This window comes from Hirundo rustica, chromosome 7 (assembly GCF_015227805.2).
Source record: "Hirundo rustica isolate bHirRus1 chromosome 7, bHirRus1.pri.v3, whole genome shotgun sequence".
Lineage (NCBI taxonomy): Eukaryota > Metazoa > Chordata > Aves > Passeriformes > Hirundinidae > Hirundo > Hirundo rustica.
In genome coordinates, this window is record NC_053456.1 from 38,028,887 (window position 1) to 38,053,109 (window position 24,223).

Genomic DNA, 24,223 nt, shown 5'->3' on the forward strand with positions numbered 1-24,223 from the left:
GGCACAGCAGAGGTCTCTCTTCATTCCAGTTATTTGGTCTCTGTGTGAGGTTTTTGCCCTGTGAGGAGTTAGTGTTGTGCGGCTGTGTAGATAATTGCACTGTTTGCAGCCTCAGTCCCTTTCCTGTGCCCTGGGAGCTGTCTCAAAGCTCTCTTCCTAGTTAGAGAGTTGTTCCAGGAATCCCTCCCCTTTCTCATTTTTATTTTTTTTTTCCTTTTGGCAGCCAAAAGGCAGCCGTGAATGTTATCCTGTGAGGTGTGGAGGGGGCTACCAGGGGTGTTTTCACAGCCGGACTTTTGATGGAGCAGTGTCAGGCAGTGAAGTCGGGTTGCAGACCCTCGTGTAAGCCTGACCTCTGCCCAGAAAACCGAATTTCCTCTTGGCCTGATGTGCTGCAGCTCCCTCAGTATTCACAGCCCAAACAAGCTCATTCCTCAGCTGCCGAGGGCTCACCGCGCTGTCGCCTGTGTGCAGCAGCTCCGTGCTGACGATGGTCGTTCACTGCTCATTCAGCTGCTTTGACTTGTGTTCCTGCTCCCGCTGGTTGTGGGTGACTGTGGCCGCCCTCCCGTTGTGTTCCAGGTGGGAAGCAGCAGTGATGCTAACGCTGGCCAGCAAGCTGAAGCGGGATGATGGCGTCAGAGGGCCCCGTGCGTCCAACCCAGCGTCCGACTCCACTCGCAGGGTGTCTGTCCGGGACAAATTGCTCGTTAAAGGTGAAAGAATATATCGAAATATGTTGGGATTTACTGGTCTGGGGGGCGTTGCCAGTAAACGGCACTAAACCGCATACAAATTCCTACAGGTGTTTTTCAAATGTCGTGCAGGACACTTATTTTTATTAAATAATGAAAATCGAAACAAGTGTCCTCACTCTGTTGAAAATTAGTCTGACATCAATTAAAACGTGATAAAAAATTGCTACACAAGTGTCACTTGTACACTTGTGTAGCAAGTGTAGGGGGAATGTACAGGAGGGGAATGTCGACAGAAGCATATTTGCCTCGGTGGGAGGGTGGTTTTTGAGCAAAACCGTAATTGCCTGTCGCAGGAAAAAACATCCTGACAAGTAACAACAGTGTTTTGGTGGTTTTAATGGCACAGGTCAGAGGCAGCTTTAAAAAGATTTAAAAAGCAACACAGAGAGATATTTTGTAGGCCTGGAGTCACTGTAAGTGTGAAATTGTGAATAATAAACCAATCATAGCATTGCAGCGTGGTGTGTTTTAGGAAAGCTGCTGTAGGTTTTGACCAGCTGGTGGAGAAAAAGCCCCAAACCTACAGCTTGGCAGTTGTGAGTGAATGGGGTAGTTAATGAGACAATAATTAATCTCTTATAGTTAAATCAGGGACAGCTCTTTCCTGCACTTTGTTTTCTTTTTTGTAGCCTAGATGATACTGTATTTAAATATCCACAGATGCCGACAGCTTGCAGTTTCTATGGGTTTAAACTCAGGTTCACTCCCTCTGGTAATGGTTGAATGATAGTGGCGAAGGAATGCGTTGTTTAGGTTGGTGTTTCTGCTGAAGAGGATCAGTAGCAACAACGCTGCTGTTGGTGATAAGCTGCTGCTATTGGGATTCATGCCAGCCAGAGGAAATCCACATTTCCTGGTCCGGAATGATGTGAGGCTGACAAGGCCGTAATTACCTGACTGATATTACCTAACTAACACTGCATATGTTTTTTTTTCCCAAATTAGGGTAAATTCTGTCAGATATCTGGAGCAAGGTGTCAGTGCAAATGCTGCTGCCTCAGTGCACTGGGAAGTGCCTCAGCTGGACTGTAGGAATGTTATATCCACAGTTTTCTCCCTGTATTGTTTTAAGGACAGGGAATTTTTGTATGCTTTAAATCATGGTTGTGGTCACTCTTACACTTCCAGTTTGGGGATCCTCATTTAACTTGAGTTCTGAGGGGGAAAGATTCAGGCAGGGGAAATAAGCTCTTTAAGCAGGCTAAGCTACAAAGCCAAATTACTAAATGTATATAATCTGAGATTTTCCCTAACCTGCAGGTATAGACTTGAGGGGAAGATAGCAGTGTGAAATAAATACCCTTCATGTGAGGCGCCTAACAAATTTTACTCTACCCTTAGAGTCATTATGTTTCTGAAAACCATACTCAAGTCTGCAGGGGAAGAAGAGAATGTAGTCTATAGAAGATTAGTACTGACATTGTAATTGCTGTGACTGTGATAGCAAGCCAGCTAAGTAAAACAAAGTATTTAAAAAAACTGAGTCAAATGAAGTATTTAAACGAACTAAGTTCAAACTGAGTATTGAACAGGGCCCAGACTGACAAATGCTAGAAGCAGGTCAGTGCTCACATGGCTCTGACAAGCACTGAGTGCTGGATCCCAATCTGATTGTGCATGGAAGTTTCATCCCTGCTGTGAAATGTGTGGTGTAGCTCACTTAAAGAGTCCCCATCAAAGGCACTGGTGAAAATGTGCCTTAATACAAATTTTCAAAAGAACAACAAAGGTTGTTGGCAGGGTTTACGCTACTGCTTGCTGCATGGATAATACATGTAAAGGAATATCAAATTAGAATCAGTTTAGAGTGATACATGCAGAGGTTGGAATGAAAAGAAGGGGAAAAAGGTAAAGGAGACTCTGGGTTGAGTCAGAAGGTTCAGAGTGAAATCCCTTCCTTTCTAAACTGCTCAGAGAGGAGCCTCAGTGCAGCTGGACCCAGTCTCAGGCTTGCACTCAACAGTTATGTCTAAAAGATGTAGCAGAACTTAATCGTAAAAGCATTTAAGTGTTGTATTAATTATTAATGAGCTGTAAACATAATGTAGATTGAAGATAATAAGATGTGTACTGTTTCATAGTGTGTTCGAGTCAGTGCCCACACATACAAAAAGGTGTGTACAGATGTACACACAAAGGTGCAAAGGTAACACACACATTTATGGATAGGTATGCGTACATGGGAATACATAGTAAAAAAATTCCCCCCAGAATCAATGCGTAGTCCTGTTAATCCCTTTTTGGGGATTACTGGAATTTCCTGAAATTCAGGTGGGAATGATACCATTCCACTCAGACTGTAATTCAGCTAAGGAACGTTCCAAAGCCATCAGGGAATGACTGATTATTCCTACTCCCATCTCCCACCTTGTCCAGGCAGCAGGAGTTCCTGGTGCAGTTCAGGAATGCTTCGCCACCGAGCTCTTGTGCAAAGGCCAGGGCCTGGCAGGAGTTGCTGCGATTGCAGAGCAGGCCAGAGGTTGGGAGAGAGGATGCATCACCACAATCACGATGCTCTCTCTCCCAAAAGAGCTGCAGGAGCAGCTGTCAGTCTGCTGAGGATGGTTTCTGCATGAAGTGGGAGCTGACAGGAGAAGCAGGTCATTCCAGTGTAACTGCTGAAAGTGAGAGGGAAACACAGTGGGAAAGATTTGTTTGGGATCTTCTGTTTTAAGCTGCTCAAGCTAAATGTAGACCATTTGTTTACAAAAGTTTCTAGAATTTGCTTCAGCGCTTTAAGCTAGATAGCTGCAGCAGCATCTAGGATGTTGTGAGACTGAGTGGAGGTGAACTCCTGATGCTGGTGGCGTTTCTGGGTCGCGTGAAGATTGCAGGAATGAGTTTGAACGGAGGGCAGAGCTGCCTGCTCAGGGTGTGCAGTGATGCTGCTGGAGCAGCAGCAGTGCTTTTATGGCTTGTTTGTGTGGAGCTGTAATAGCTGAACTGAGGCTGCTGTACAGGATACCAAAGGCAGTAGGAGCCTGGAAGGATAACTACTGCGTGTTTTGGCTGGAGTTACAAGCAGATGACAGTGGCAGAATGGGGGAAAGGCTCCATCAGGTCAGTGTCCTGGCAACAAATTAGAAAATAATCTCTCCTGCATAAAAGAACAGAAATCCTGGCCATCAGCAGGGGAGGAGGAGGAGATGAGAAAAGGCCCAGAGTGTTCTGCCAGTGGTGAGGCACCACTGTCCTATTCCTGCTCCACAGTAAATTGGGGATAGTCTAATAAATCCTGGGTTGCAGATGGATGTCTGCCAGCTTTGCTAAGGGTATTGTCCAGACACAGTGTCTGTTTTTTTCTGGAGGTAAATTGCAGACAGCCTTGTCTGAGTTGATAGAGAGTCCGGTCCAGGATCTCTGAAGGATGTGTTGTCACACTGATAGCCCTGCAGCCCTCAGCTGCGTTGTGTGCTCTGCCTGCTCAGTAGATCGATGCAGTCTTGATTGAGATGATGACCACGACCCCAGGCACTGACAGGTGTAGGTGATGCTCACAGACTTGGAAAAACTTGGTGTAGACAAACTGCACGCTGCCTGAAAGTAGGACAAATAAGTGCTAGTTTAGGCACTATGGATGTGAAGGAACATCTCAATTTGAAATAGTGGTGTCAGGCACTGATCTTGACTTTATTGATGGATGCACGTTAAACAGGCTTTGTTCCACTTTCGGGGAAAAGCTGCTCTTAAAGTTCCCGTGCCCTTTGTTAGCTTTTCCTTAAGTTGTTCCTTTGACTGCTTACATCCAGCATTGCTACAGATCCAGGTAGAGATCAGATTTCAAGTCTCAGGACACTTGGGTTATTTTATGGACATATTAAGAATGGAAATCTCTCTGTCACTAAAGTTTTCTGAGTCATTTGGATGTTCTCTTCCAGCTGTAGAGAGAGTCTAGTAAAGCAGAGCTTTGTTCAAAATTGTGTGTGACTCATTTGTACATCTGTTTCCACATATGCATTTGTACATTCGCATTTTCATCTAGGCTCAGTTGGAGAGTAAGGCCCTAATTCTTTAGGCCTAGCCCCCAAATTAAAATAGTGCAAGCAGTACAATTGCTTCAGCAGCTTTCATTTTGTTCTGTGCTGCAGAGGCAATTTTTAATGTTCTGTTCGTCTCTGAGGGGAGCTTCATTGAGCTGGGAGCAGGGGCCGCATGACTGCTCCTCCGGGATGGTAAGCATGCAGTGCTGAACTTGAAAGGCAGATCCTTTCTGAAATATACAAAGGGCTGAGGACAAAGCAAAGTGGTGTTTAAGATGAATATTGCATGATGAAGGTGTCTGCCAGATTGAAGTGAAGGTGGAGAGCGTGCCAGGATGGCAGCAGCAACTCAGGGATCACAAAGATCATCCCTTACGCTGCATTTTTGGTGCTGCACAGAAACTTCACTGTTCAGTTTTGTATTACTGCTACTGCTTACTTTGATTGTGGTAACTTGAAATAACTTAATATATGTGAAAATGAGTTAACAAGGTTTGTTCCTCGGTCGTCTTCAATATCTGTGGCTTTTACGTCCATATTTATGTAACCAGAAAATATTCTGTGTGTCCCTCTGCATATGCCTGAGGGAATGGAAGTGAGAAACTGGTGATGAAAGTGAGGTGAATATCCATTGTAACCAAAATTGAGGGAAGCCATTTATTTTCTTTATTCAAGCCTTCAAAAGTAGTAATATCCCTCCTCACAAAAACAGGTGAGGAAAGTTGAGAGGGGAGAAAATACTTTTGTTCTTACACTGGTTTATATAGTTCAGAGGAGCTAAGTAGGAAATGCTGTAAAGATAGATAAGAATTAGGAGGCAAACAGCATTTCTAGAATTAGTATTTAGAAAGTGTAATTTTTATTAGTGTAAGTGTATTTAATCTTCATCTCTAGAAGTCTTAAAGAAGTAAATTAAAGAGGGACCTGAAGAGGAGAGGAGGCTTTTTGAACAAAACCAGAGAGAAGTAATACTGCTGTGGATGAGAATGTTCACTTGAGGAAATAATGCTTTTATTTGGTGTACTTAAAACTGAACTCCAGCAGGGAGCACAGAGCCTGATTTTTTTTTTTGGAAGATTTAGTAAACAAAGCTCTGCTGAATTGTGATTTGGGGAGGTAGGGAGCAGAGCAGTAGGGTTGTGGTGTGTGTGCGTTGAACATTCATAAACCTTGTTCACACAGGAGCGTCCTATTTCTGTCTCGAGAACTGTCATGGGTAGGGAGAGTTATTGTTTGTGAAATCATTTATAAATAACTGTGGTTGCTTATGTTCGGCTTAGAGGCAGCTCAGGAATTGTACAGAAGAGAGAAAGGCTGAGACATGATCCGTTTGCATTCAACTCTTCCAGTGTTTGTGTTGGGTTTAAGTTTAAGCCTCTCCTTTTTTATGGTTTAAAGTAGCATTTGGAGCTGTTCAAGCAAGTGTGTAGGGGGTGAAGAGCAGGACTCTGTGAGGACACCTCCACTTGGGCTGCACCTGCACTGGGTCACACAGGGTTTAGGGAACACCAGATGGGCTCTTGGGAGTTTCCTGAGACTTGCATTTTCTGGTTGTCTCATCTTCTTAATGGTGTGAATTTTGAGACACAGATGCAGATTCTTCACAAAGCGGCCATGGAAAGTAGTCAAACTGATTTTTCTTCACTGTTTAGCTGTAGTGATGGTCATTTCTTGGAAGAGGCGCTCCGAAAAACTTCAGGTTTGTTCTTTAGTTTAGTGAGTTCTTTAATATTGGAGCTCTGTTTGTCACTTCCATGCTTTGCTTGTTTGCAAATCTGTTAAATAGGTTGGCAGCCTGCACAAGAGCTGTTTTCTTGCAGAGAATGCTCAATACTCAGGAGATACTACTTTATGCAGAAAATGTGGAAGTTGAAACATCAGAAACCTTAATGGAGCTTGATTGCTCTGGTCAAAATATTTAGTTTCTGAGCTGCAACATACAAAAATGGTTCTGATGTCAACGTTGTCACTACCAAAGAGACACAGAATTTGGAAAACTCTCAAACACTGAGCTTTGGCCTTTTAAATGTGCTTGTTAATTGGTGAATCACCAGTGTATGTTCATATGGCACGATTAATAGTAGCATCTGTTGCCTTACTTGCTGCTTTAAACATTTAGATTATTGAAGCAGATCTCTATCTGCTTTGTCTTCATGGAGTTTCATTTTTAGTTTCACTGGTTTGTTGCAGAGTTCATTAGAAACCTCAATTTTGGGCCATTTGCCTTTGTTACCAAAACTTTAGTGTGGATTTATTAGCACAGCATTCCCACCTGTTTGCACCCCTTCAGAGAAGGAGCACAATGCTCCCTTCTCCAGGGTGTGAGCATTTTGTTTTCATGTTTTCACAAGAAAAAAACTCATTCTTGTGCCAGAAAGAAGTGCAATTTGTGAACACATTACAGGGAATTTTCACACTTCAGAGGAAGTCTGGTGGTTGTACACTCTACTAAACCTTGGAGGAGGCAGAAATGAGGCTCTAGCTCAGCAGAGCTGCTCAGCTCAGCCCTTGCTGGGACTAAATGTGCTCTGCCCTTAAATGTCTCCCTTTTTTGGGATCAGGGAAAGGGCAGGCAGGATTCATTAAGCTGAACATCACACAAGCACAGAAAGCAATAAAGGAAAGCAGTCAACACCTTAAAATAATTGAATCGGGTCCTAAACGTTGCACTCTAGTGAAGATTGATGTGCCTCCTACTAGGAAGGGCTGGTGAATTCAAAGAAAGGAGTGAGGGAATAATCTTTAAAAAAGTTTTTATAGCTGCAGCCGTTGGGGGTTGCTTGTCACATCTTTTTTTATCAACCAGGAAGGGAAAATTGAAATAAAGTCCTTGATTACAGCTGAAATTACATTTTTGCGGGTGTGTTTTGTAAAGACAGTACTTTAGCAAAAGTGTGGCTCCAGTGTTGTCTTTCAGTGCATGGCTTTGGTTAAATCAGCACTGGCTTCAAGTGTGGGATTTTCAAAGAGTGCAGTTGTGAATTTCTCTGGTAAGTGTGAAACACAGTGCTTCTGTTTTGGTGGTTTTTTCTCTTGGTGTAGTAGGCTGCAGATGCAGGGTGTGCCAGGCACAAGGGAGGTGGTGATGCCTTGGGAAGGCTGACCTGGAACAGAGACTGGACAGAGCTTGAAGCAGATATTCATTGAAAGGCCTTTAAGGACACGCCTCGGGCAGGACAAGAGGCTGTACCCAAGGCAGACCCAAAATGGTCACAAAATGAACGGCTGGCCACGAGGTCTCACATTTTTGTAAGTTTTTGTCCATTGGAATATTGGGGTTTAATTGTCCAATTACAGCTTCAGGTTGTGAGGTCTCATCCTTCTTCTTCCTCCCTTCAGTCCACTGTTGTTTGTGCTTTTGGGCCTGAAATTTGTACTCATTGTCCTCGGTGTCCAGAGGAAAAGGATTTGTTTTGTGTCCCTACTCTGTGCAGAGGGCTGAGTGACACTGAATGTGAGCTCAGAACTGCACCCCTGGGCAGCACAGAACCTGAAAACCATGAAAGCTGAAACTTAGGGCATGAATGGGAGTCAGGTAAGCATCATTGCCAGTACAGAGAAATGCCAGGTTTGGTAAGCATGGATGGCAGGAGGAGTTCTGGAGAGATAGTGAGAGTTGTGGTGGTATCAGTTTGGATTCAGTGCCAAGAATTCTGAATGACAATTTCCTTCAGATTTGTGTTTTTGAGAGTTGGTCTTGAAATCTCTTGCGTGTTGTCAGTCCAGATATATGGGCTGTGCCTGTGGAGGCCTGAAAGCGAAGTTAGAAGTGGAAAATAAGACTACAGGAAAAACCAAAAATATACTCAGTTTGATTTCCTAGGACTTGAGGAGCAGAGCGGGGGACATACCTCGGTGTATCTCGTTCATATGTAATTGAGAGTAAGATTTCAGTAAAATACCCAAAAGCAGGGGTTCTTTCAGAGAAGGGGACTCGACAGGCTTAGGAATACACTTTGTTTCCTAGGGGCTGTGGAACAGAGTCAGGATTCTTCCTTTCTTTTATGAATTTTAGGCTCAGGAAATAAATAAAAGGAAAATTTAATTGAATAGGAGGGCATATCAGTAAGAAAAACTGCTTTGGAAATGGCAGTGCTCTGTGTGGTTGCAGCCCTGGTGCTTCAGTCTTGGCAGAGCTGAACTCCCCATCAAAGGAGGATACATGTGCTATGTCTGTAGGGCAGATGAGCATTTTTAGTAGTGAATTGAGTGGCTTAAAGAGAAATTTCAAGGTAAGCTTCCACTGCAGCTTAATTATATTTTTAAGTAAAATTGGATTTATGGGTTGGTTTAAATTAAATCTGCCAATTTGGACTTGAAGAAGGGCTTTATGCTTGCATAAATAATGGTTTTGATGGTTTTTTTTTTTATTTTCTTTCAACAGAGGTTGCAGACCTTGAAGCTAATTTACCTTGTGAGTATAAAATTTAACAGTATGCGTTTTAAGGGGGAAAGGACCATTGAAGTGAAGGTTTTGACTGAAGTATGAATGCTGATATTTGTTAACTCAGGCAAAGCTGTGCAAAGCTCCACCACTCTGGCTTTAACAGATTTTCTCTGTTGCTTCCTCTTACGGGGCTGTGGAGACCTGGACCCTCATTAGTGTCCTTTGGAGGAGTATTGATAATTTGCCTCCAGTTTTTGATTGCTGGGGAGTGGCAGCAAAACTTCCATAAAGGACCCCAAAAGGTTCCTGGTTCAAGGGTGCAACTGGCACCTCACTCCTGTTCTTTCTTTATTCTCTCATTTTCAAAACAGGAGGCTCTGATTTAGGGGCAGAGCAAATGGCTCAGCCCTCAGGGAACATGAAGTCAACCTGCAGCTTTTTCACTTCACGATATAAACTATGCCTTTGTTAATAGTGAAAATACTCATGAAAATAAATTTTTTAAGGGTGATCCATATTCCCTTTTTTTTTTAAAAAAAAAAAAGGCTAATTAATACGGTTTTACACCTGGAATCTTACTTGAGATCTAAGCCTTCCTTAAAGGCAGTTACAGAGAATTTACACAGAGTAATTTTAGGTAAACTTTCATCAGTGCAGGTTCTGTTACAGGGTAACAAGTACCTGCAGAATGTGTGGTTTCAGTTACCACAATATGAGTGCATAACTAGGCTTTGTGCACAGTTCTAGGCAAGTTTATTCAGGCAAATAGGATTTAGAATTATGATACGGTTTAGCTCCTTGGCTACAGAAAAGGGACAGCCAGCTTGATGGGTTAAGAAGCTAAAGCCTGCATAATATGGGTGATAAAATATCCTTAATCGACTTGTCTCTTCATGCCCGCCCACAGTAGAGAACTCATTGTCTGATGTCAATTTTTCTTTTGCTTCACAGGTACATGTAAAGTGAATTTTCCTGACCCAAACAAGCTCCATTACTTTCAGCTAACTGTGACCCCAGGTAATTTTTTTCAGCGTGTTACTTTTCTTTCTGTGTGTGTTGGTGTTTAGGAAATGTAATTCCAATAAAGCCTTGAGTCAAAGAAAGTCTGGCTGTGATAGTGATTATTTTATTAAATGGAATGGAGAAGCTGGGCTGAGTTTTGACAACCAGATTCCAATAAAAAGGCCTTCAAAAATGAGTAGGGTTAGGAAACTCTCTGATCTTGTTTGCTTACTTTGATTGAGAACCTTTTTCCTCTCAGCCGGTTTCAAAGCCCCCCAGTTTTAATTTTGCATTACAGCCCTGTAAGATGGTGTGTTTCCCTTGTACTAATTGCTTGGTTCTGCAGAGGTGTAGAGAGGGGTTACCAATGTAATACTGCTGGAAAACTTCAAACCTAGGCATGCCTGAAGATGCTCATCAAGGAGGAATCTCTGAGTCTTTGATGGTTCAAATATGTGAAATCAGATTTTTTTTGTTATTATCACAACTTGAGTACCCTGTGAAGCTTTAGCTGGAGTAAAAGCATGTTCATAAATTATCATTTCCATATAAGTTTCTTAATAGCCACCTGAAATTAGCATTTTCTGTGCATTTTAGAATAGAACATTGTTTTATGGATGAATTTGCATGGAGGTTTATTTAAACTTCACGTGCCCTCCTTGTGTGCAGTGCACTGAATGGTTGGAGTCAGATGTGCTGGGATCAGTGTCCCCGCGCCAGCTCGTTCCTGTAGGTGCCCATTTTCTGTGGATGCTTTCTGACAGCAGAATTTGGGTGAGGTGTGTCGTTCATCCTGGTGCATTCCCTGGGAAGCAGTGGTGAGCCCTTCAGGGAGTGCCTGGAATGTTTCTGGGATCCAGGACTTGGAAGCCAGAGCAGCGCTAGGTGTCACTGTTGCTGTTCCTCAGCCCAAACCGACTGGCCCTTCCTCCAGCAGAAATTTTGGGTGGTCTCTGTTAGCGTGTCCATTCACGTGACTCCCTTTTGTGGTGGAAAAACGAGTGAGGCTGCCCTTGTCAGTGTAATTAAAAATAAACGCAAGAGCTAATCTAGAGCTTTGGCCCTGTCATTCTGTGTAGGAGTTGTGCTCATATTTACTTGGTGGGTGTTAATTCTGCTTGCACCAAATGCCCTTCGCTTTACATGATGCTGCTTTATTAGATTTTGGAAAGGAGCTGACATTGCAAGAGCATCACTGCACAAATGAGTGATGTATGAAAAAGCTGTCCTAACTCCAAGGTGTCTAAATCCCAGGAGCTGTTTTGTCTGTTCACTGCTGTGCAGCAGGATGCTGCAGGCAGAAACCAGCTGTTGAATGCGGAGCATGGGTTTTGTGCCAGCTTCATTGCTGAAATGATCTTGCCAGTGAGATGATCTTAATTAACATTTTGTTACTCTAAATATAGCTGCACAGCTGAAGTCTCTGCAATTGCAGCCTGCTCCAAGTAAACATCTATTTTCAGCTGTGCATAATTCAGGTGTAGAATCTTGTGATCGGCCATAGCTTAGCGCTCTAAAGGCAGAGCACAATACAGACCAAGAAAATCTTTGTAGCTTTCTGCCTCTCTTCAGTATTGAAGTTTTCTCTAGTGTATGCTAAATCTTGGTTTTCCTTGAGGCACAGAGTGGTTGTCACAGAAGTTTTATGGCTCGAGACAGGCTTGAGCCAACTCTTTTTGTATTGTCTGAACAGTATTGCATGAATCTTGACTTTGTTCTATGCAGTCCTTTTGAATGTGGCTGGTCTTGAAAGGACAGTAAAAGAAGCTTCCTTAGGCTTTCACAAAAGGACTAATTTGAATAAGAAAATAAACTTGACCACCAAGCAGAAATCCTTTCAGGTCCCTTTCTCAGCACCTCTCACAACAGCCTTTCTCAGCCGGTGTTTAATGCCGCAAAATTATCCTGGTGACAGGAAAGTTTGAATTTTAAATAGTTTTGTAGAAAATCTTGATGAGGGTGGCTGCTTTTTTCCCCCATAATTGAAGAAACTCCAATCCCTGTGCGCTCCAGCTTTGTGCAGTGCACCGTCAGTGGATATTTAGCAGCACGTGCTAGCAAATGGCTAAGACTTGGATTTTTCTGCTGCAGCAGACAAAACTCCGTGTTCCCAATGCAGGCACTGCTGGTTTTCTCTGCTGTCTGAAGCTTTTCTTCCCCTTTGTCATCTGAAACAGTTGTTCTGCCTTTGAAAAATACCATTGTGCCACCACTTGCCTCTATTCTTGTTTTTGCACCAGTATCACACAGGATTAGAATTTAGGGAAAATAAGGAGATAGATGCTTAGAATCCAGGCTTGCTGCACTGGTATTTGGAGCACAAAATTGGAAGCTGAGGACTAAAACATGGTAATGACCTGGAAAAAAATAAAGGAGGTGACTTTAGGTTGCTTATGAGTGAAAAATCCCAGAAGAGTAAGTGCAGTAAATGTAATTTCCCTGCAGTTCCCGGTCCGTTGGACTAGTCTGAGGTTGGTGGGGATCTTTGAGTGGCACTCTAGGGGGATTAATTAAGACCCTGTTTTCTGGTGAAATGTTCAGCAAATATTGGTGAGCATGGCTGATTCAGGGAGCTACTATCCAAAGTGCATCCTTTGTGGCCTGCCCTAATTATCTTGCATTTTCTTCCGAAGTGAGGAAATGATTTGGTTAAGTGTTTTCCAGAGCACTTTCAGACATTTAAACACCCTACAAACTCAAGCTAAGATTAGTCAGGTTGTTGGTATTGAAGCTTGAGACTGAAGTGGGAGGCATGCTTGCTCTGTTAATACAGATTAAAGACATAAATTGAAGCAGTAGGAGGAAAACTGTGGCTCAGACATACTCCCTTTTTAGCAAAAGGCTCTGTGGCCAGCTTCCTAAGTTATGTGTCAAAGCTGTTTCATTTGATGGGTTTATTTATAGCTCTTTCCTCACTGTTAACTCTGCCAGAACTTTTTTTCCCACCACTTTTCCATGCCTAAAAAACTGAGGATTTCTCTCCCAGTCTGAGAACCTATTTACTTGAGATGCTGAAAGATGGATTCATTGTGAAGGGTTATCTTGTGCGAGATTTCTGGCTGGCTACTGAGGCTCTCCAAAAGTTTTAATAGATGTTTGAGTGATTGGTAAGGAGTAGCTTTATAGTTGCTTTACAAACCCAGAGGGAGAATTGTATAAAAGAGGGGAGGGGAGATGTCTTGCTCTCCTAGTTGTATAAATATGTCCTTGTTTATTGGGTAGCAGAGCCAGTAGCTTACCCAGCATGGCTTTTGATTAGTGCTGGTGTGATTAGTGACTGGTGTCAAGGTAAAACCAGAATACATAAGGAGTTGTAATTTGAGGCAGTGATGAATACTGAATTGTCTTGGAGGAAGACTTGATCTGAAAGTTCTTGGGTGTTTCTGTTGGACAGTGATTACAGTGAGTGCCCATTAAACCCCTGAGGGTTTCCTTGGACGTAAGACACACGTGGGTACATCCAGCAGCAGGCATTCATTTCATTTTAGCCGGGGTGGAATGTGAAGAGCTGCTGCACGCTTTGCTCCAAGTCCAGCAAATCAAGGAACTCGTGAAATTAAGCCAAGGAAAATAACTTTTGTACTTGGAAACGTGATCATTCCTGACACTTGGTTAAAATGTGTTATGGTGCTAAATGGTGGATAAAGTTCAGTCAGCTCTCTGTGTTCTGTTGGGTAAATGTGGTGTTAGAGCTCCTGGGGGATATTGGAGCATTTTCCCAACGATTCCTTTCTGGAACAGTGTCTCACTCTGAGTGTATTGCACATTCGACAGGTAACAGTTTTACCGAAGAGTAGCAGTGTAAATCACCTCTTACTTCTTGTTCTTCAGTGATGGCTTGCTTTACTGATTTTTATCTCTGGATATTTAAAAACAAAATATAAATGCTTTTATCTTTTTTTTTTTTCCCTATAAAAATCAGCATGTCCCTTTACTTTCTGGTAAAGCAGAGCATGCCTAAAATTGCTTAATAAATCCAGCACACTTCAGAATTGAATTGGAGCGGGAATGGAGAATGGACTTGAAAAGCAGATCAGGAGACAGCAACCTGAAGGAGGATTTTGATGACCTACAGTACACAAGCTAGGGTTTTTTTTTGTGGTTTAGAACAAGCTAGATAATAACAAAATTCTTCTTGATCTTTCTGTAAACTATGGATTGTTTCAGAGAGCATTTCTTTGCAGTGTTGGTTTAAGAGGTATAAAAAACTTGCATCATATAATGCTCACCAGCCCTGCTGGCCTTCACTCAGGCTGGAGTGCTCAAGGTGGTTTGAGGCAGAGCACCCCTCAGATGCCTCAAACCCCCAGTGTGGGTTCCTGTTTCCCTTTTTTAATGAGAAAACTCAGAAATGGCAATGCCAGGCACATTTCAGGTCACTTGGAAGCGTTTCAGCTTCCAAGCACAGCTATTTCAAGAGATGCAGGCTGTCATCCCATTCCATTAGGCCATATTATATATTCTAATACGTCATGTTTGAAAACTTAGTTATATGAATAACTCACTACTGAGGCTGGCAGAGAGGCAGATGCGTTTTCCTAGCAGATACATCACAGTAAGATGATTACAGTGAAAGACACTGCAACGTGCTCTTGCATACGTCATTCACACCACTCACATGATTCCCAGCGCGAGTTTGGGAAGATGTGTCCTGGAGCAGGATTTAACAATGCATTAGGAAGTGCAGGATTTCTCCAGCTCATTCCAAGGGTCACTGATGTGGTACTGCCTGCCATGTGCCAGGATTTTCTTCCTACAGTGACAAGTTCAGTCCAAGGTTCCTCTAGCTGGGTATCCCTGATCCTGTGGTCAGGGTGGTGGCTTTTTCTGGGCCTGTTGGCTCTCCTGACTTCAAATTCCTGCTGTAAAAATATTGGGAGTGCAGGAAGACACAATGCTCACACATTCTTTGGATTAGGTGGCCGCTGGTGGTGCAACCAGCTTGAGTATTTGATAATAACCCTGTGCTGTTGTTTTAATCTTGATGTTTTTCTCTTAGTTAACTATTTTCCTCGTTTTCCTTTTTCTAGATGAGGGCTATTACCAAGGGGGAAAGTTTCAGTTTGAAACTGAAGTTCCTGATGCCTACAATATGGTGGTGAGTATTTGTCATTAGTCTCATAGTTGTCATTTTAGATTTTCCTTGCAGGTAGCAGGACTTCAGGGGGAACTTGGCATTGGGACTGAAGAAGGATCTTCTGTCTCTTAATAAGTCTGCAGCTGTCTGGTGGAAGCTCTTGGAAGTGCAGATGAGTCAGACCTGAGTATCCTCCCTTCTGCCTGAGGTTCTGCTCTCTCCTGTTAATGAGGAGACCTGCATTTAATGATTATTCTCATTAAGAAGTTAGATATCTCAGAATGAAATAAGTGAACCAAAAGGAAAAGGTTGACAGTTCTGTGATTTTCCCCTTCCATTCTTCTGCTTTGTTGTCTTCCTTTAGCTGTTGGTAGTTCAGAGTTCTCTCAGGAAGGCTGAAGGATGTCTAGGAGAGGATCCTGGAGAAGAGTTTCAGGGAGGGTCTTTGATTCCTGCTCAGCTGTGCTGGGCCTAAATTCAGCATTATCTCTGTGTAGTGGTTGCAGTCACAGCTGGGTGGTGTTTGCTGTTGTGTGGGTTTGGTCGTGGGGTGTTCTAAGTTCCCCTTAACTTTACCAAAGAATTTCATTCTTTGAAAGAGAACCCTTACTAGCTTTTGTGTGCTCATTTTCTTTCCTTCGAGATTTGTATTCCAGTTGTTCACCTGAACAACACTGCTGCAGGAAAGTGTTTGCTGGGTGTTAACAGGAGAGCTGAAGTCCAGTTTTGACCTGAGTTTTTTGATTCTCAGTTCCTGTAATTTAAAAGTCTCTGGTTTGTTATGATTCCCTGCTCAACACTGGCAGGCAAATCTACAGCAAATGTTAATTAAATATTTCTTTATATTTTATGTTTACCTCTCTACCAGTACAGAAAAAAAAAAAAAATGCAGGAGGTTGAATGTTTGATTGTGGTCGGGTTATTAATGCAGTTGTGTGCTCCCCAGTATTGAGGGAATTCTACCGAGGCTGTGGTTTGTTTCCTGCAGGCAGAGTGGGACTGAAAGAAGCGATGCCTGTTTTCTGGAGGGCTCTGCAGACCTGCCAGGGCTGTCAGCCCGCAGGCAGGGTGGGGATATCACACCTCTGCACTGGCCAGAGGAGTGGACGTGTGGGATTGTGAATCTAGTGCAGGAGCATAAAATGAACAAGGAGGAAAATTTTGGAAGATTTTGTATTTTGGCCTGCAGCCAGGCCACTCTGTGCTTCGCTCTGTGTAGTGTTCAGTTTCAGCCAGTCTCCAGAAATGCTGGTGGTGGGAAGTGGCAACAAATACCTCAGGGCTGGGCTGTAGTTCTTCTGCCCCAGGAACTTGTATTCCCGTTAGTGCCTCCCGGGAATTCTGTTTTTTCCAAGCTGGGAAGAGAAGAGCTGGAGTTGCAGTTGCTGGGTGGTTTAGCAGAATGCTTTGGGACCAGCTGGTGTCCAGACAAAACATTTCCAATAACATTGATTCCAGATTTCTCTTAGGAGCCGCAGTTCTTCTCTAGGTAAGCTTCTACACTAGCAAAGAGTTACAGCTATAGGATACTGATCAAATTAAGTATATAAATAATACACAATCAAAAAAAATTTACAAGATCTGCTGGTACACCTGTCCTTTTAGGGTGCCAATTTATCAAGAACTGGAGCTGTTAATTTAAAAGGAGGGCTCCCAGAGCAGAAGTGGTGGAGATGGAGAAGGAAGTGAATGCGGTCTGTCACTGCTGTGCCCCCCAGCTGGGGCTGGATCTACCTGTGCAGCTGGTGGTGGCTGAAGGGAAGGAGTTTGAGCAAGGAAATAAATGGATTTGGGGAGCTTTGTTGTTCAGGGTGTCACAGGTGTTCAAGTGAAACATCCTGAGGAAATCAAATCTCTGGATCTGTTGGTCTGCATAGGGTTCAAAAAATGACCTGGGTCAAGTTCCAAAGAGAAGTTTTGTCTGAAGATAAATTTTATGGTAGTGCTGCAGTTGTCCTGTCTTTCTGAAAGGGGAAAAAGGAGAGAGAGAAAAACCTTTGTCTTACTGTCAGGAGTGGGTTTTTCTAACTTTTAGCAATGAAAATCACTTTGAAAGGATAAAGGAATTCTTTTGTTTCCACAGTACAAAAAATTGAGGCACCAGTTAATTCACTGTGAGGATTTGGGGATTTTTTTAAAAGAGTTTTTATAAAGCTTCTTTTTTTTTTTTTACTCATCAGTGCATTTCCTGTTTGAAGGTGTATATGGTAGAAATTTACTCTTTTATCTTGATCTAATGGCATGGAATAAATTCTGCTTTCCCTTGCTTGAGAACTAGACATCATCTTTCAAAACAGTGTGAAAGTGTAGCTAATGAAAAGATTGTGCTGTTAGAAAACTTCTAAGGTGTTTTGGAGGTCAAAAAGTTTGAGGCTGTTTTCTGTGAGCTACTTAATTTTTCAATAATGCCATGACTGATGTCCCTTGAGTTGTTGCACAGAAATGAAGTCGAGGAAATACAAATTCTGCATTATCAATTGTAGAATTAATCCCAGATTTCTTGTGGTGATCAATGTTTTTTCTTCTAGGACATCTCTTTTAAGTTTTTGGTATCTCAGGGCCATGCATATTTTCGTACCTTTTCCAAGGAGACTTAATTAGGAAGATTTCTTAGAAAGGTAACTGGGAAGCTGGGAACAAAGGGAGGCAAAGCACATGATGCTGCCATGCAAATACAGCTCTTTGTTTTGCCTCTTGATTGAAGACATCATTGGAAGAAAGCGGAGGGAGGTGGCTCCACATTTATCATGTGGGATTTAATTGAAGTTCTGCGAGGTGCTGGTGTGTGCTGATGGATTCCAGGACACTTCCTATCAGAAATAATCTGCCTGATTGAAAGCTGCAAGTCCTAATGGGAGAGCAGGGATGGAACAACGTGCTGTTGCTAAGCTACTGAATTTTTGATGCCCCATTCTTTATTCACTTCACAAAACTAAAGCGAAGGAGACTGTACTTAAAAAGTCTGTATTGCAGAACCCCAGTATGAAATTCAGAAATTTTGCAGTCTTGCCTGTAGCTTTGCATTTCAGTGCCTCAAATTCAGCTCTGATGCATTCCAGTTCGGTCTTGAGCACAAGGGTCTGTGTTTAAAAGAAGTTATTTAGTTGGTGTGGTTGTTATCTTCGCATCCTCTGCTGCTTTTTAACAAACCCCTGATTTGGACAAGCCTTGGGGAAGTTTTTTTGTTTCAATTTCTGTCTTAATAGTTACATATGAAGCAACTGAATTACTTGGAGTGTTTTCTTTTCCCTGAAGAAGTAAATTTTCTTGGCTTTTTTAAAAGTTTTTTTTTTCCTAAGGACAAACCTAATACCTGCCTGGTTTTTATGAACAGTTGAGAAGAGCTGAAAGGACGGAGAAATCTGGTTTGACTCTTGAGATGATGTATCATTGCCCTAAATGTACAAACCCAGGCTGTGAACATCAAATACATTTGCCTTTTTCTGTTTTATGAGTTATAACAAGGTTTTATCTTAGAGCATAACACGGTGATTTGTTTTCTCTCCTGGCAGCCTCCAAAGGTAAAATGTTTGACAAGAATCTGGCACCCAAACATTACAGAGACAGGAGAAATCTGCCTGAGGTAGGAACAGCATTTCTGTTGGAGTTCTTTCACCTTGGATGTTTCTCTTGTTTGATAAAATATTGGATGTAACTGTCGTGACAGGATTTTTTCCTACTGATTTTGCATGTAACTTTTAGGAGCATAAAAATCTGCTGGAAGTCTCATTCTTGTTGTGCTTTAGGGACCATGCAGAGCCTAGCTTTTCAGGTTCAGGCTTAGTATTTTGTTCTACTTGAAGTAAACATGTAAACTCCAGCCTAAACAAAATGTAGTTGTATTTTTTTCTTCCCTCCCTCATACCTGAATCATCCTCAGGCCCTGAGGGAGGCTGTGAGGCTTTACCATTTAATGCCCAAGTGTGTAAAGAGCTTGAAAATCCTTTATACTTCAAAAAGGAAGGAAAAAAAGTGTTCCCTAAACTTTGACAGTAATTATTCTTTTTTTGCCATTTGTTAATTATAATATTTAATATCCACTGGTAAGACACGTGCCAGTTATAACAACGCAGGGTTGGGGTCAAGGTAAGTCAGGATGTGAAACCTGAAAGTTCATTTTGCCAGAGTGAGATGCTTGTGTTGCTGCGTGGTTTTCCTTGATAGTAAATGTTTCCTCTTCCAAATGAATTTGTGAAACTTCGCAGTTTCATCCTCAGTACCTGGTGGTGAAATTGGCTAGAAACCAAACAGAAACAGAAGTGAGAAGCCTGCCTGTCACTTTTCAGGAAAATGGCACACAAGAGAAAAAGCAGATGAAGCAGAAGCAAAGCCCATAAGTGAGACTGAAAGCTGTTCTGAAAATCCAGCGTGGTTGTCACCGCGTTTAGCAAATCAGTGCTTAAAGAGAAGCTGAATTTTGCCACTAGATGGAAAAATAATTTTTGTGCCTCGTTGAAGGTCCTGATGAAAATGAAGTTTTTTGTTGCCCTTCCTAGGCAGGCCAGGCTCGTCAGCCGAAGAAAACTTAGATGTTCTGAGTGCAGGTGAAGGAATGAACAACAAATACCAGCCACCAAACCAAAGCTGAAGCTCCAGCTGTAGCACAGCATCTCCTGAGGTTCAATAAAGCCTCGCATTCATAAAATCCTGGAGTGGTTGGGCTTGGAAAAGACCTTAAAGCTCATCCCTGCCTGGTGCAGGGACACCTTCCACTAGATCAGGTTGTTCCATGACCCATCCAGCCTGGCCTGGAGCACTTCCAGGGATGGGGCAGCAACAACTTTCCTCTCTCTTTAAATGGTTTCAGTTATAAGAGATGATTGTGGTGTTTGGAGCATCAGAATTCTAATGAAGTGAAGGGATTTTTTTTTCAGCATTGCCACTGAAACAGTTTGGATTAACATATCAAACTTTGGAAATGTCTGGCATTAGAGAGAAAAGCTGAAATAATTGCTTTATGCCTGTTAGAGAATGCATTCTATGTATAGTACCTGCAATCAGCTTACACAAGAGTCTTTGCATAAAATAGCTGCAGTTATTTTTAAAAGCAGAAAAAACATCTTCATCAGTGCTTTCTCTCCACATACCTCATGCTGTGGTGTGTGTTGGTTTGATAATCATGCCTGGATTAAAACATTCAAAATGGCTACATTTGTGGTCAAGTGTAACAGTTCTGGGCAGGAAAACTGGAGTTTTTCTGTGCTTTATGGACTGCAGTTACCCTGGACCATGTCATTAATGACAGATAGGAATTAAGTCTGGCCCATATGGGATATCAGCTCCACTGCACTTGTGGATAGAAAAAATGGAGATTTCTCCAGGACTGATCTTCTCCCTTACAGTAAATTGTAGTCATTTAAGCTGCAGATTGGGTCAGCTGGAGTTTTAGACGATTTTACACTTACTGGAATCATGTAGTTCCCACTTCAGGAGATGTTTTTGAAAGATTTCTTTAGGATTTGTGTATTTAAAAAGAAAAAAATCCCTCAAAGCTTTCTTCCATGCATGAATTACTCACAGAATGAGAAGTTATTTGTTGAAATGAAAGCTGAGCAGCTGACTGATCACATCAGTGGCTGTTCTGGTTACTAAAAGTTCAGAAGCAGTGATTTTTACAGTCTGCCCATAGGAACCCAGATGTAAAGATCTGTAATCACAGGCTGGGAGGTCTCCGTAGATCTGCGAAAAGATTCTGTTTAGAGGCTTAATGATCGTCCCCAATCTGTAGAGAAGCACGGTGCTACTCTAGAAACAAATTCTGTCAGCAAATGCGGAGCATGAAGCCAAAGGGACCCTTCTGTGTCTTCCCTGCTTTCCTGCCAGAGTGCTCTGAGAGTCTCCTCAATCCTGGCTGTGGTGTCCCAGCTGGAGATGTGCCAGTGCAGCTCTCTTGGGAAGCTGCATGGCTGTTCATGAGGTTTAGCTTCTGCTCAGGTGCTCTATCACGGAGTGTTCTTGTGATTGGTTTTATTTAACTTCTTTCTCACTTGGAATGTCACGGTGAGGTGTGTGGAGAGGCAAATGGAAGTACTGCCTCACGGTTTGATATGATACAGACAAAAAGCAAGCTTTTTTTGCTTATGTCATATGGACACAAACTGCAGCAACAAGATGTTCTTTTTAACGTTGCACAAGTGGTAATGGCATGTTTTATCTTTGTAAAGGCACAGAAATGAGATGAGCAGCACATTTAAGGTGGAATGGGCTTGCCCAGGTGCATCATCCTGTTCCTAGGATCTTTGCACTGAACAAGGATTGAGTTTCCGTGGATATAAACTTGCCATGTTCATTAAATAACTACATAACCTGTATGGTCTAGTCATCTACTGTAATTTAGAAATTACTTAATACATGTCAGCCTGGAAATTGCTCAAACCTAATAGTTGAAGACTATTTCACTTTAACCCTGTCATTTCAGTAGCAGAAGCTGCTGGTGGTGGGGATTTTTTGTGCTTTGCTGTGTGAATTGTGAGTTTTAGATTACTCCTTACAGAGGAAAGTGTGATTGGCAAATGATGCTTCAAGGAGTTTTTTAGATTTTTTTTTTTCATTCAGATTATTACTTTTCTGAGCAAGACTTGAGTTTATTTCTCAATTGTGCTCTGATCCCCAGTGTATCTCCTCCTCATAACTGCTGAGATTTGGCTCTGAAAGGTCCAGGAGTGCCTGAACACCTCAATGGTTTCTACTTGCAGATAGGTCTGCAGCTCCACTGGGCATAATATGTACCATAACATGCTGGTCATACAGAATTTCTATACTGCATGTGTGCTTATAGAAAATTCTGTATTTTAGATGTTGGTATTCATGTGTGCTTTTATCAAAATTCAAGTTACAATTTATAAGGAAGTTTTTCCTCCAGAGCAGACAGACTAAAACGGCTTCACTTCCTGTCTCTGCCTGTAGGAAGCTGAAGTCATTTCACAGAGTAGAGGGTGACGATCCTCTCTTTGCTGATTAGATATCCCTCCCCAAAACACCCTTTTTTGGGTTGGTTTGTGCCACTTCTGGTGAGAGATGGGTCATCCTGCAAGGCTGTCTCTTCACCGAGATTAACATGTTCTAAAATGCATCAGGGAATAAAAAAAGGGTTCAGTGTTGAGCCTGTCACAAGGGTTTCTGTCACACTTGTGCAGCTGGAGGAAAATAATTCAGGTGTTTTGACAGAGGTTGAGCTCAGATAGGAAGTTCTGTGATGACACTGTGTAGAAGGTAATTTTAGGCAGACATCCCAGCTCCTGGGATTTAAAATTCCATTACCTGGCTATAAATAGTGCAAGAATTAGATCTTATCTTGCAATTACTTCCTAATGTTTTCTGAGAAGGTTTCTGACAAAGGCAGTTTAACCTGAAGTTGCTCTGTATAATATGTGTCTTTTTTTTTTTTTTTCCAGTTTATTGAGAGAGCACTCAATTGATGGCACTGGCTGGGCCCCAACTAGAACGTTAAAGGTACAGTTTCCTTTTGGGTGTGTCCATCAGGTCAGGTACATCTTTAAAAATCCTTTCCTGGCTTTGGGAGGAAGCAGCTCATGTGGTTTGCTCAAGAGCAGGTTTTCCGGCTGAGGGTTTTGTCTTTCAGCAAGTGTTGGTGGCAGCAGTGGAGCAGGTCGGGGACTGACTGTAGCAGTGTTGTAGTTTTGGTGTGGCTGCGCAAGTCCTGCTCTGATCACAGGGTTTGGAGGTTGGAGTGACCGCAGATCACTCTGAGAACTCTCACTCTGTAAAGTGTGCTGCTTTTCACCCAGGCAGCAAACAGAGGAGCATCCCGTGAACCGTAACCCTGGTCATTTCCATGGGATTGATATTCCTGACAAAGTCATTGCAGGGATTTATCTTCTGCTGCTGTTCCCAGGAATGCTGGCAGAATTGTTTCTTCCAAAGCTTTAACAACATTAGGTGGAGAAAGGGTGTGCATCAGGCGTTTGTCTCTTTCAAAAACCAAATTGAAAATGACATTTATCTGATACTTGGTTTGGTTTTTTGGCACTGTGAGTGAGACCTGTGACTTTCTTCATCTGTAAAATCTCTTCTGAGGTGAGCATGTGACTTTCTGGAAGGAAAATTAGTGTGTTGTTTTGTGGATTTTTTTAAAATAGTCTTCCGTTGTCTTTGCATCAGTTGGTGTGGTTTTGTTTTGCCCTTCGTGTTTCTGTTTTCATCTCGGGTTAAATCAAGGCCCGGAGTAATTTAAGTTAACTGGTTCAGTTCCTGTCCCTGTATTTTCATTCAGAGAAAGTTTTTAGGGTACAAGTTTTAAGCTCCAGCCATTAAAAAAGTTAGTGCGAGTGGACAAGAAACCCACAAGACAGGTGCTTTTCTTGTGATTGTTGAAAGATTCAGAAGGAGAAAAGCTTAGCTTAGCTTCAGAAAGAAGAATAATCAAATCAGATGCCCTCCTTGGATTTTTAAATTCTTTAACATTGAAGCCCCATAGTTGTGAGCTCACTTCTTAGCGCTTTCCTCAGCACAAGGGGAGCAGTGAGAATTTGCAGAGAAGCTCTGTAATCCAGTGATGGCTGTGATCCACTCTTGGTCTGTTACGGACTTGAAAGTCAGTATTTCATTGGGCAGTAATAGGAAGTCAGCCTGGTTTTCTGGAGGAACAGCACCCAGATCTGCCCAATAAAGCACTCTGAACTACTCCTGAAAAATTAAATTGAGAGTGGGCATGTCCTTCTGCCAGAAAAACTGCTCCAAGGGCATTAGAAAAGCCGTTCAAATAGAGAATACTCACGAGAAGCCCCATGCACAAAAATCATGCTGAATGCAGCTGCCTGCTTGGAGCTTTGTGCTTAACCCTTTAGAAGGCTCCAGTTTTTGACTGTCTCATTTCTGAATCCTTGTGGTGGCAGCAGAGCTCTTACGTGAAAAATCCTTCAAAATAAATTGCTGTGACCTTTTTAATATTTTTTTTTTTTAGTACCAAATGTGTAGAAACATGAAGAAACTTCCTGAAATAAAACTGAAAATCTCCTAAAATATCTGTAAAACTGACCTGATGAAATGTATTTTTGAC

The 24,223-nt window shown here is 42.3% G+C and overlaps 1 protein-coding gene across 2 annotated transcripts in view; it reads left to right on the forward strand.

The window, feature by feature from the left end:
- UBE2F (ubiquitin conjugating enzyme E2 F (putative)) overlaps positions 1 to 24,223 on the forward strand; it is a 54,765-nt gene that overhangs the window by 1,335 nt on the left and 29,207 nt on the right. For both annotated transcript variants that reach the window (XM_040069526.2, XM_040069527.2), the window contains exons 2-7: positions 583 to 716; positions 9,123 to 9,152; positions 10,077 to 10,142; positions 15,158 to 15,225; positions 18,717 to 18,787; positions 22,599 to 22,656. In XM_040069526.2, coding sequence (XP_039925460.1) covers positions 599 to 716; positions 9,123 to 9,152; positions 10,077 to 10,142; positions 15,158 to 15,225; positions 18,717 to 18,787; positions 22,599 to 22,656 — 411 coding nt within the window. In that variant the 5' untranslated portion in view covers positions 583 to 598. The remainder of the gene's footprint in view (positions 1 to 582; positions 717 to 9,122; positions 9,153 to 10,076; positions 10,143 to 15,157; positions 15,226 to 18,716; positions 18,788 to 22,598; positions 22,657 to 24,223) is intronic.